The sequence below is a fragment of the Lygodium microphyllum genome, chromosome 7 (genome assembly GCF_053477565.2).
Source record: "Lygodium microphyllum isolate KBCC chromosome 7, Lygodium_microphyllum_v1.1.10, whole genome shotgun sequence".
Taxonomy (NCBI): Eukaryota; Viridiplantae; Streptophyta; class Polypodiopsida; order Schizaeales; family Lygodiaceae; genus Lygodium; species Lygodium microphyllum.
This window is the reverse complement of record NC_141141.1, coordinates 96,067,135-96,080,142: the sequence shown is the minus strand read 5'-3', so window position 1 is coordinate 96,080,142 and position 13,008 is coordinate 96,067,135. Positions and strand designations below refer to the sequence as shown.

The following is a 13,008-nucleotide window of genomic DNA, read 5'->3' as shown; positions in this document are numbered from 1 at the left end:
CACACTGGATGTGGCCCTTAAAATTGTGTCACCTGCAACCTTAAAAAGGGAAAATTTGAGGTGGGACGTGGCCGGAGTGATGATTGGTGTGGCCCATCTATAATCACAAGCGGCCCATAGCAATGGCACCTGTTTCCAATTGCAAGTAAATTGCTCGTCCCCAGGTTGCAAAAAAGCTCTGATACTAGTATAACGTGACTAGCCGTATTACGGGACTGTCTTTTGCAAAAGCCCCCTCTCAATTCTATCCACCCCTCTCATGTGAAGCACAAGAACTCTCTTTCGCCACCCAACCGCGCTCAAGAAGATGCTAGAGAAAACCCCACGTGACTCTCCTGCCAATCGTCATTTCCTAGAGAGCTATACTAATTTTATGACTTGCTTACTTTCTAAGCTCCCCTAAACCCATACGGGCACCCAAGGCCCCCGGACGGTCATCTCTCGTGCTTGTTTCCCAATAAGTTACATTTATTGATGTAACACACCTTGTCCCAATGTGCCTGGCCAGCTCCGCACGATCACCTGCAGAAAGTTTGGACTTGTCTCTCAATGTAGAACGGTCAATGGTCTCCATAACAAGCTCTGCCAATTCATAGAACTCCAAGATGTGTTAGCAAATATGTCAACTCATGAATGAGTCTATGTATGCTTTAGGGTGGGACATTATTTAGATTATTTTAGGCATTTTTTATGGTCTTTATTTTGGTCATATTTAGCATTTATTGCTGGCCGACCTGATTGTATTGAGAACATATTTTTGTCCTATTTATTCAGGCTCTTCCTCCTGAGTCAGTCAATCACTCACCATCACACTTGTGGATCTTCTACTAGAGAGAGTAGCAAGTGTTGGTGCCCACACAGCTAGTGACTCACTGTTGTATGCGACTGTCTCATGTTGGATATATGGATTCTATTTCCCGAGTATACATCTGAGTTCTCATGTTTCTTCTTTCCTTTCTCTTTTATCTTGTGTTCAGCAGTTTATTTCAGCACATGTTTATGCTTCCATTGCTGCATCCACTTCTAACATGGTATCAAATTTCAGCTTCTGTGCTCCTACTATGCTTTCTTTGCTGATTTCAGGACTGTTTTGACCATTGCTGATCCGGCAACTGATGTTTTGCTCAAGGCAACTTGTTTTCCTGCATTTAATGCTGCATTTCCATACAGCCTGCATCAGCCCCTCTGCAGCATGCATTTCTGATCCAGCCTGCATCTGCAATAGTTTTCTCTTGTTGGCGGAAGTGTTCAGCCTGTGTTTTGGTGTTTCTTCATCTCCTCCTAGCTGGGTGACTACATCATCAGGCCGTTTTGGCTGTTTTAGGCAGTTTTTGGCTGATTTTTTGACTTTTTGCACCAGATTTCTTCTTGTTCTGGTCAGATTTTGGTGAATACTGCATGTGAACTCTCATTCTTTGCAATCTGTGCTTGTGGTTTGGCTGTGTTTCCTCTCCAAATACCTTCTTTTCTCTCCTTATTTTCTCATCCTCTCCAAATGGCTCCTCCATGCACATCCACTCCTCTCAATTTTACACATATGACCTCGATGCTACTTGAGCATGAGGCGTCTTTGCAATTACAAGGGAGGCTTTCATCATCTTATGGAGGTTCCAATGAGACTTTTGCAGCTTTAGAGAGGGGTTCAAAGAAGAAGACATTGAAGACCCAATGTTACCATTGTGGGAAGAAAGGTCATTTACAAAAGGACTGCCAAGAGTTAACGGCTTGCAGGAAGCAGAAGATGCAAGATATGGACTCCTCCAACGAGTCATCATCTACCTCAAACTCAAACTCCGATCCTCTGACCAAAGAGAGGGCCAAGGCGCAAAAAGGATCAACTTCTTCAACTCCCGTGAAGGGCTTGATGGCCCCTTCCTCTACTGATTACTAGTGGTGGTGATAACATCCCTCACGACTCTCCAGTGCTAGAGAGGGAGTGTGAGAGAGTGGACAAATGGGGCAGTCGCATCTCATCTATACATCTATGCAGATGCACACGATCCAAACAGGGACTTCCTTGACGGATCGATCAAAGTCTGGCAGATTCAAATCCTGGCACAGGTATTGACATCTAGGTTCATGATGGGATGTCTAACAAAGAATGGATTGGTTCCTAGTCATGAGCTCCCATGAGGGGACACTTTAGCGATCTAGCCAAAGGCGGGGAATCCATGGTCAAGTATGTTCCAGAGGCATTTTTGACAAGATGTTCATGTATGCTACTGAGAGACATTGCAAAAGCACATAGATATGCTATGATCTTCTCCATTTTCACGTGCTAGTACGATCGACATCAACATCAGGTTTTCTCCGAGTGCTTTAGGGCTCGGCATTATTTAGATTACTTTTAGCATTTTTTATGGTCTTTATTTTGGTCATATTTAGCATTTATTCCTGGCCAATCCACATTAAATGCCGGTTGACCTGATCATATTAAGGACATATTTTGTCCTATTCATTCAAGCTCTTTCTCCTCAATTAGTCACTCACCATCACACTTGTGGATCTATTATTGGAGAGAGGAGCAGGTGCTGATGCGCACATAGCCAGTGACTCACTGTTATATGCGATTGTCTCGTGTTGGATATATGGATTCCATTTCCCAAGCATACATTTGAGTTCTCATCTATGTTGTGTTCTTCAATGTCTCTTCTTTCCTTTCTCTTGTGTCTTGTGTTCAACAGTTTATTTCAGCACATGTTTATGCCCCCATTGTTGCATCCACTTCTGATAGATGGCAAGCATCATAACACACCAAATACGGTTCTCAACATCAATCTTCTGATCTAATGGAAGAGTCGATAGGACACGCACCTTCTGATCCATAATCATCTGAAACTCCATATCGACCTCAGAAGACATCTTCACTTGAAATGTCTACAAAAACACAAAAGCAACCCCCTCTGATTGTGAAAACATAGCCTTCCAAGGCTCTTCTCTACTTGTTTCGCATCTTCTCCTATCCAACTTCCCACATGTTAACTCTCCACAAGAACCCACATGTGCCCACTAGTAGCAACTTGTGAGTGTGCAACAAAAGTAGTTATGTGAAGAGAAGAAAATAGTAGTTGAAACACAAAAGAAACATAAGGAAAACACTAACATGTATACTGATACAAGATTGCATATAATCAACCCCTACAAGCTACAGGGGTCATGCGATCATGTTAGAGAGATCACAGCCAGACAGGTTTCAGCCTGGTGCAGTCCAGTCGGACTGCTGCAGTTGGACCAGCAGCAGTCCGACTGCCTGCAGCCGTTTTTACCAGGCTGCGCCCTATTTTGGCGCCCCGTTCTAGGTGGTTTTTCGCCTATTTATTGCCGACGTTTCCAACAGTCTACACACTCTTCTCTGTCGCAGATTACAGACCGGTGCCGTGCAGATTTCTGTCTCTGTTCACAGATTTCAGACAGCAGACAGTGCAGACTGCAGCAGACTTCGAGGTGGACAGCAGGTCACATCGTCGAGGTGGAGACACGCAGTCCAGCGCACTGCGCCCGTGTATATCTTTGTATTCAGCATTCTTTATACAGCAGATCTTCATTGTACACTGTCTCTTTCTCTCCCTTTTCTCTCTGCGTTCTCTCTCTCTCAGTCCTACGCTTCCGCACCGCTGCACTCTGACATGGTATCAGAGCAGTGTTTGAGGGCTGACTGAGCGCAGAATCAACCTGAAAAGGAGTTTCCATCGCGACACAAATTTGCGTTTTTTGCGTTTAAGGGCAGACAGGAGGGCTGCGCCTTGGAACAAGGCTGAAACGAGTGTGGGCGCACAGGAAAGGAGTACAGGTGGTGGATTTGCTGCTGTTTACTGCTGTTTAACGCGGAGGAAGTTTGAGTTTTCAACCTAAAAGTGCAGGTTTTGCTTTTTCATCGCCTCCGGCGGGTGAAGAAGCTTCGGGACGCGGAAGAGCCTTAGCAGGCTGAGTTTACCCAGTCAGAGGGGGCTGCTTTTGCGTTTGAGAAGGCATTGCAGGTGAAGATGTCTACAGAGATGGACTTGGAGTTCCAGGCGATTATGGACCGGAAGGTGCTTGTCTTACCGGCTCTTCCTACAGATCAGAAGCTCGACGGCGACAACTACCGCATTTGGCGCATTATGATGTTGGCCATTCTTGAGTCCTATGATTTGGCGGAGTTGGTACAGGAAGATATTGACCGGCCTTCGGTAAGAGATGAGTCCAAACTCTCTTCCGATGCTCGTGCGGAGTTGGCCAGGGCCCAGTCTCATTGGGACAAACTGAATGCCAGGATTCGATCCTCTCTCTTTCTATCATGCACTACAGCCGTGATCGCTCACATCGAGCACTTGACGGTGGCTCGTGAGATATGGCTGGAGCTTGATCAAATGTACAATCGGATGACCCTGATGAAGAGGGTTTCTTTGGAGGTACAGATGCGGACCTTGTCCGTCAATAAGTCTTCTTCGCTAAGGGAACACATTAACAAGCTAAGGCAGCTACAGATGCAGGTTCAGAATGCGGGGAAACCAATTTCCTCCGAAGACATGGCGATTACACTCTTGTCCCAGTTGCCGCCACGATTCGGTACATTTTACTCTGCCCTTATTGCTTCGGGGCGAGAGTCTACTCTTCGGTGGGAAGAGTTGGTTCCTATGGTCTTGGACCAAGAGGAACAGTTAAAGGGACAGAATGCTTCCAAGACGGAGGCGTTGACAGGTCAAGCCTCTCAGAAGAAGGGGAAGGACCAAAAGAAGAAGAAGGGGGATAACAAGTCCAAGAAGGACAAGGAGAAGGACAAGGACAAAGACTCCACATGCCATATTTGTGGAAAGATTGGCCATTGGAAGAAGGATTGCCCTGACAAAGACTCGAAGGACACCAAGAAGAAGGAAACCAAGGATTCTGGAGTGGTGGCTGCACCCTCATCAGCTGCATTTCTACATTTAGTTGTCATTGAGGACGCTTCACCGAATGCTTCTGATGCTGCGATGGCGGCTCCCCAATCTCGAGAGTGGATTATTGATAGTGGTGCCTCACGGCACATGACTCCTTCATCAGATGGTGTTGCCCAGCTGCGACCTTCGCGTGGGCAGGTTCTCATTGGAGACAGCTCTTCAGTTTCTATTGCAGGTCGGGGTAAGATGCAGCTTATTCCGGATGGACGAGGTGGCACCCATACCTCAGAGGTTTTGCATGTACCAGGATTGGGGTACCATCTCCTTTCAGTTCATAAGATTTGCTCCCTTGGTCTTTTGGTGGAATTTGACAGTTCTACTGTGCGAGTCCTTGATCGTGAATCGAGGAAGGTTCTATCATCTGGATATGAGGAGAACGGCATTTACAAACTGAAGTCTTCCACTGCCCTCTCTTCTCTTCTTCTTACCTCACAGTCACAGTCTGAATTATGGCATGCTCGGTTTGGTCACCTGAACTATGACTATCTTCGGAAGGCGTCGTGTGGACAGCTTGTTCGAGGGTTGCCGGATATAGTGGTGAGCCAGCAGCCATGTGTCTCCTGCATACGGGGGAAGCAGCATCGGGATGCCATTCCCCACACAGCTTCGCGACGGTCTACTTCACCGATGGAGCTAGTATCTACGGATCTATGTGGCCCTATGAGGAATGAGTCCCTGCGTGGGAGCTCGTACTTCATGCTGATCGTGGATGACTACAGCAGGATGACATGGGCCTATTTTTTGGCACTAAAATCAGAAGCTTTCTCGCACTTCAAGGATTGGCTTCTCTTTGAGGAGAACCGATCAGGCCGGAAGTTGAAGACCTTGCGATCCGACAAGGGAGGTGAATTTGTGTCTAATGAATTTGCTCGGTTTTGTGCAGATAGAGGAATTCACCAGGAGTTTGCCAATACCAATACTCCTCAAGAAAATGGTATTCTAGAACGGAAGAACCGCAGTGTGATCGAGATGGCGCGCACCATGATGGAGCACCGACAGACCCCTCAGGTTCTGTGGGCCGAGGCTGTGGCTACTGCAGTCCACATCCTTAATCGATCCCCTACTTCGGCCGTGGAAGGGATGACTCCATTTGAGGCTTATTTTGGGACGAAGCCAGATGTTTCTTACTTTCAGGTCTTTGGGTGTGATGCCTATGTTCACATTCCCAAGGCTCACCGTGACAAATTTGAAGCGGCTTCCCGAAAACAGGTATTTGTTGGCTACAGCTCCCAATCCCAAGGCTACCGACTGTATGATCCCGTCAAGCAGGATGTATATACTAGCCGTGATGTGCGGTTTGTGGAGGTTCCGGCTTCTTCAACGGGTGAGGAGCATCCCGTTCTTGGAGATCCAGGGGAGAGTTTGGCTCCTTCTACAGTTCCACTAGAGCCTGTGCCGTTTGATTATGATTCTGTTTCTGACACAGAGTCTATTGTTCCACCGGATCCTTCTGCGGAGTTACCACCGGTGGACATTCCAGAGTCTTCTACTGATGGAGAACGACGAGGGGAGGTTCGGCCTCCTCCTCGCTGGGCCCGTGACACACTCCGCGATTCAGGGATCGAGGGGGTTCCTGAGGAGTGGGGACCGCAGGATGGTCCGCGACGGTCACGGAGGCACCAGGCGCATTCTTCGGAGCTTGTTTGCTCCAATTATTGTTTGATGTCCCGACTTATGCAGGATCGAGAGCCCACCTCCGTGAAGGAGGCTTTACAGTCCGCCCCATGGAAGAAAGCTATGGAAGCTGAGTTGGAGGCTATTGAGAGGAATGGCACTTGGTCACTTGTGCCACGCCCCCCGAAGAAGAAGGTGATTGGAGTCAAGTGGGTCTTCAAGACCAAATATCTCAGTGATGGTACTTTGGATAAGCACAAGGCTCGCCTTGTTGCTAAGGGTTTTGCCCAGCGCCCAGGGATTGACTGTCATGACACCTTTGCCCCTACAGCTCGTATGGCAACCATTAGAGCTGTTCTTGCTTTGGCTGGCCATAGGAGATGGCCTGTTTATCAGCTGGATGTGAAGTCGGCCTTCCTGAATGGTGATTTGAAGGAGGAGATCTACGTTGAGTAGCCTCCTGGCTTTGGTTCTTCAGATGGGAAAGTCTACAGGTTGAAGAAGGCCCTGTATGGTCTCAAGCAGGCCCCGCGAGCTTGGAACGAGAAGATTGATTCGTTCCTCCAGACTCAGTTGGGATATCGGCGGTCCAAGGCTGATCCGCAGCTGTATGTTCACACTTCCGAGGATGGTTGTGTGCTGTTTGTATTATATGTTGATGATTTGATTGTCACAGGTGATGATGCACAGCAGGTCCAGGAGACAAAGTCAGCTTTACATCAGACGTTCGAGATGACGGATTTGGGGCTACTCCATTTCTTTTTAGGCCATGAGATTTATCAGTCTCAGAGGGGGATCTTTCTCTCCCAACAGAGATATATACAGGAGCTCTTGGTGTCTTTTGAGATGGAAGATTGTCGGGCCCTCACTACTCCTATGGATCCGAACTGGAAGGCCACTTCCCACTCAGCTTCTCCTTTGGCGGATGCTTCCCGCTATCGACAGTTGATAGGGTCCTTGATTTGGCTTCTCAACACGAGGGTTGATCTATGTTTTCCTGTTGGGGTCTTGGCAGGGTTCATGAGTGAACCTAAGACGGTGCATTGGCAGGCTGCTCAGAGGATACTTCGGTATTTGAGGGGGACGTCTGATTTGGGGATTCATTACCCCGCAGGGATAGATGGGTCAGATCTTATACTTGCAGGTTGGAGCGACTCGGATTGGGCCGGTGACATGGACCACAGGCGGTCTACAACAGGTTACTGCTTTACTTTGGGTGCAGGTGTTATTTCATGGAGTAGCAAGAAGCAGCCCACGGTAGCCCTTTCGTCTACTGAGGTGGAGTATCGGGCCGCATCTTCCACCACATGCGAGGTTGTGTGGCTTCGGAGATTGTTGGAGGAGCTTGGGTACCCCCAGACTCGTCCTACATTGCTGCGATGTGACAATGAGAGTTGCATTGCCTTGGCAAGGAATCCTGTTTTTCATGCCCGGACGAAGCACATTGAGATCCAGTACCACTTCATCCGAGAAAAGCTTCTGGATGAGACCATCACTGTGGAGTATTGCAAGACGGAGGACAATCTTGCGGATTTGTTTACGAAGGCGCTTCCTCAGGCTCTACTTCGGCAACATTCCAGATCCCTCAGGCTTCTGCCCTGCCCAGGCTCTGAGAGGGGGTGTTAGAGAGATCACAGCCAGGCAGGTTTCAGCCTGGTGCAGTCCAGTCGGACTGCTGCAGTCGGACCAGCAGCAGTCGGACTGCCACGTGGCAGTCCGACTGCCTGCAGCCGTTTTTACCAGGCTGCGCCCTATTTTGGCGCCCCCGTTCTAGGTGGTTTTTCGCCTATTTATTGCCGACGTTTCCAGCAGTTACACACTCTTCTCTGTCGCAGATTACAGACCGGTGCCGTGCAGATTTCTGTCTCTGTTCACAGATTTCAGACAGCAGACAGTGCAGACTGCAGCAGACTTTGAGGTGGACAGCAGGTCGCATCGTCGAGGTGGAGACACGCAGTCCAGCGCACTGCGCCCGTGTATATCTTTGTATTCAGCATTCTTTATACAGCAGATCTTCATTGTACACTGTCTCTTTCTCTCCCTTTTCTCTCTGCGTTCTCTCTCTCTCAGTCCTACGCTTCCGCACCGCTGCACTCTGACAGATCAATGAATGTAATAGATGTGTGGAGGCATGAGCTAGACTGCCTTAAATAGGCATAAGAGGCTAGTACATGCCAACTTGATGCCAGAAAGGATCACACCTGCTGAAAAATAATAATAATTACCCTAATGATGACAAACATATCCCTGTTGCCATGTGGGTAAATCACAAATGCACTCCATTAAAATATCAGTGTGCGATGTGAATAAGATAAATGAACCAGTGGATGAAATGGCAAAGAATGCTAATCTCCACCTTATGTGCATGAAATGGAGAAGATTGACACACAAGAATGACACACTATGATAGTGGTGGCAGAGCCCCCAAAGTCCTAATTTCACTCAAACTAAGGCTCACAAAGTAGGAGATATACGCTAAAGAATATATTGAAAAAGATGTTTGCTAACACCCCCTCTCAATTCCTAGGTGTGGCTAAGAGTGAGAGAAGCAAAAAAACCAATGGAAGATCATACCATATGTATATTTAACAAGATGTCCAACCAAACAACATGTGTTAATGGACTAATCAGCTCATGAGTGAGTCTATGCATGTGTATTTGTGGAGTGGGCACATGAGATTACTTTAGGTTTTTTTTTTGTGCCTATTTTTGTGGTATCTAGCATTTTCTGGATGGCCAACTTTATTTTTAGGCCATCATGATACTAGCCAACCTAATGCATTTTAGGCATTATTTTGTGCCTAGTCTTCTAGAGTAAGTCTTATTGGAGAGAGGGAGTCAATGCCAGTGCGCACACAGTTGGTGACTCGCTCTTGTATGTGACTATCTCATATTTGGTATATGGATTCCATTTCCCGAGCATATCTCTGAGTTCTCTCTTTGGAAGCATGGGCTTAACTACCTATAAATAGGCATAACAAGCTAGAATAGGCCGACCTAATGCCAAAAAGAATGGCACCTACCGAAAAAGGCTGCCCCAATGATAACAAATGCCACCCAACTACCACATCGCTAAATGACAAATGCACTCCACTAAAAGACTAGCATGTAACATGAACAATCTAAATAGCCAATGGATGAAATGGAGAAGAAACCCTAATCTCCACCTAGAGTGCCTAAAATCAAGAGGACTGATGCACGAGAATGATTGACACACTATGACAACAATAAAGTTCCCAAAGTCTTCACTTGACTCAAACTAAGGCTCACTAGCAGGAGATCTGCAATAAAGAAGACATTGAATAACATGTCTGCTCATACAACCAACGTATTACATTTGCATTGTTTGGGATTTAAACAAGGCTACTTGGGATCCTGATTAAGAGGCTTGACATTAATTTTCTCCCTATAAGAGGGGTTGACCCTTTAACATATGCAATGCCCATGTTTCTACTTCCCAAATCTATCCTTTCCAATTCTCTTTTATAGATTTACTAAGTGCATTAAGGGTATTAGATATTTCTCCTACAACCCCTACCAAGTTACATAGGATCTACCTATAGTAGTATCATTGGTAGGCCAAGATGGGAAGCCCAAGAACAAGTAGCATAATATGTGTCCATCATTGTAGTATATTGGCTCCCCTCGAGGATCCATAATACCTCTCACACACCACGTATGTAGCACAAAAGCACCAAGGTGAACATAAGTTTCTGGGCATACACAAACCAGCTGATGAAAATGAGCTGACTTCATCAACAAATGATGAATAGCAAAGCTGTCCACTGCAAGGTGACTGCTTCAAAAGAATAAAGTGAAGAGATTTGTGGACGATGTTGGTTAACTGTTTGCGCCCTACGACAATGAATAAAATAGCTGGCATGTGCAGCCTGATTGTCATAATTACCGGCAGATTAGCCCCATTAGAGTAAGTTTTAACCTGGGGCATCTGCTGCCTGATCGTCAGAATTACCAGCAGATGAACCCCCATTTGAGTAAGTTTAACCTGATTGTCATAATTACCGGCAGATAAATCCCCTTTTGAGTAAGGTCAGGCATAAATACCTCACGAGAGGGGGGCTGGGAGAAGGAGAAGTTGAGGCGCGACTGGATGGCGAGCTTGAGGTCGTCTCGGTCGATGAGGGGTTTGCCTGCGTGCTCGGAGTAGAGCTGGGCGTCGGTGAGGACCTCCACGACATAGCGGTACCAGAAGTCCAGAAACTGGTGCACCACGCGCGGCTCGTGCTGCTTCACGCCCATCGACCTCAGGATGCTCTTCACCAGCTTCGCGTCCCTCGGCACGCCCTCCTCCCCTCCCTGATCCTCTCCCTTCTTATCTCCTACTCCAGGTCCTGCTGCCATGGCGGCTGCTCCTCTTCTCTGTGCGATGACTTGTCTCTATGACTCACATAGCATACGCAAATACCACATGCTTTACAAGGTTGGTATACATACAATAAGTTTTTGACATTTTCCCATCAAGGAAAAGCTGCGCGCTTTCCTTCGTTTGTTGCTTGGCGGCTCTCCCGGTCTCCCCCCAAGTTCCAACCAACCCAATTAGCATATCACGGTTGAAGATTTTTCACTCATTAAATTTTTTTTAATCCTTAAAAATAGCAACGTGTCTCTTACATTGCATATTAATGTATTCTTATTATTCTCCACATGGCAACAACATTTACGATAAGTATGTAGACTTATCACTTATCCCCTATAGTGTTCAATATCATGAGCTTCTGCTCTAGAAACACCATATACCTAATCCAAGTGCATTTGGGGCAAGGGGCTACCAGCCCAACCCCTAGGTATGTAGTCCTTTTCTCACAAAAGCTCTTGATCTTGTCATTATTTACAATGTGAGAATTATAGTGGAATTTGTCTAACTTCTTGTGATACAGCCTAAGTGGATGTGTGTGTACGTGTGTAAGGGTGCATGTGTGTGTAGTGAAGTTGTGTATTGGTGTGTATCTTAGAAGGTGGTGTAAAACTTAGACACTCGTGCACATGCATGTGTGTGTGATTGTATTATGAGACTGTATGTATTATGTACAACTTAAAGGGCAGGTTGTCCATGAATAGTACCAAGCATAACTTCTATATACTTGATATTTAAAATGAAATCAAAATTATTTGTGCACTAGAGCCATGTTGGAGGTTAAAGGCACTTGTGACTAGCCATCTACATTTACTTGTACTCGATTATTGCTCGCATATCTATATACTGTAGGTGGCAACCACCCATCACTGTCACTTTATTATTTATTCTTTTTATGATAATAAAACAAGGGAAGGCAAGTTACACATTGTGACTGTTGGAGTTTCTACACACCATCTTGCTCTTTCTTACTTGAACTTCCATCGCTCTTGCCTTTACTTGTATTTTCACTCTTGCTTCACCTTTCAAGTGGTATTAGAGTAGGCATTCAAGGAGCTTCTAACATTCACTTTAGCCCAAGCACTGAGCTTCATTCTCAACTTCCATGGCAACCACTCAATGAGATATGCATCAAATCCATTGCTTCTCTGATCAATCCCAACACTTCCCGGCATTGTTTAATACCTTCTTGGCATTGATTTGAGCTCCAACAATAAGTGAGCTTTGAGCTCAATGGCAGCAATAGGAACCCCTAGGACAACCAATGTGATTTGTGCCAACTATCCTAGTTGACTCTCTCAATTGTCTTCAACCTTATTCCACCTCTAGCACTCTCCAAGAGCTTGGTAATCATTGGCATTTTCTCCTTGCACTTATGGCTTTGAACTTGAGTATTTCTTAAAGGATTTGAGGTCTAGTCATTGACCTACGATTCAAGACAACTTGTTGTTCACTATTTGGATAGTAAGCATTTACTTGTTTTATGATCTATTGATGTTAATGGGGCCCGTTTGTTGTGCCTGAATAATGCATTGAATGTTGGGAAAGGCTTTTGGATTTATAAGAGCTTGCTTAGCTTGGTTCTTAAAAAGTTCTTTATTGTAATACCCTATGGGCAGCAAGCATTTACTATGCAAGCTTATGTATTAAATGTCTAAACATACTTTGGGGGTGCTACATTAATGTATTAATACTTAACATTGGTTATTATGTTCGGATATGCTAATATTGAGCTCGAGGCTTTGGTTTTGAGCTTTAGTGGTTACATATTTGAAGTGACTACTTACTTTAAAGCTTTCTTGGTTATGGACTTGAAGGCTTGGCATATGTATTGAGCTTTGCTTTGCTCTTGGACATTTCTATTTGTTTATGTGGGAGCTGTTTGATCTTTTCTTTGCTGAGCTTAGACTCGATTCAATGGGAGACTCTTACTTGCTTATGTATATATGCTCAATTGGTTATGATATACATTGTTTATGCAAACACTAGACATTGTGGGTTGATAGAGCTTTGATTTATACACTCGGTACTTGCCCTTGTTAAATGGGTCTATTAGCCTAAATGCATTCTTGATTATGTACTTGAGCCTCACGATTCATA

The 13,008-nt window shown here is 45.7% G+C and overlaps 1 protein-coding gene across 1 annotated transcript in view; it reads right to left on the bottom strand.

The window, feature by feature from the left end:
* The window catches only part of TAFII21 (TATA binding protein associated factor 21kDa subunit), a 67,771-nt gene extending 56,712 nt beyond the window's left edge, over positions 1-11,059 (bottom strand). The window contains exon 1 of the mRNA XM_087681704.1: positions 10,599-11,059. Coding sequence (XP_087537830.1) covers positions 10,599-10,895 — 297 coding nt within the window. The 5' untranslated portion in view covers positions 10,896-11,059. The remainder of the gene's footprint in view (positions 1-10,598) is intronic.
* Positions 11,060-13,008: the final 1,949 nt, after the last annotated feature.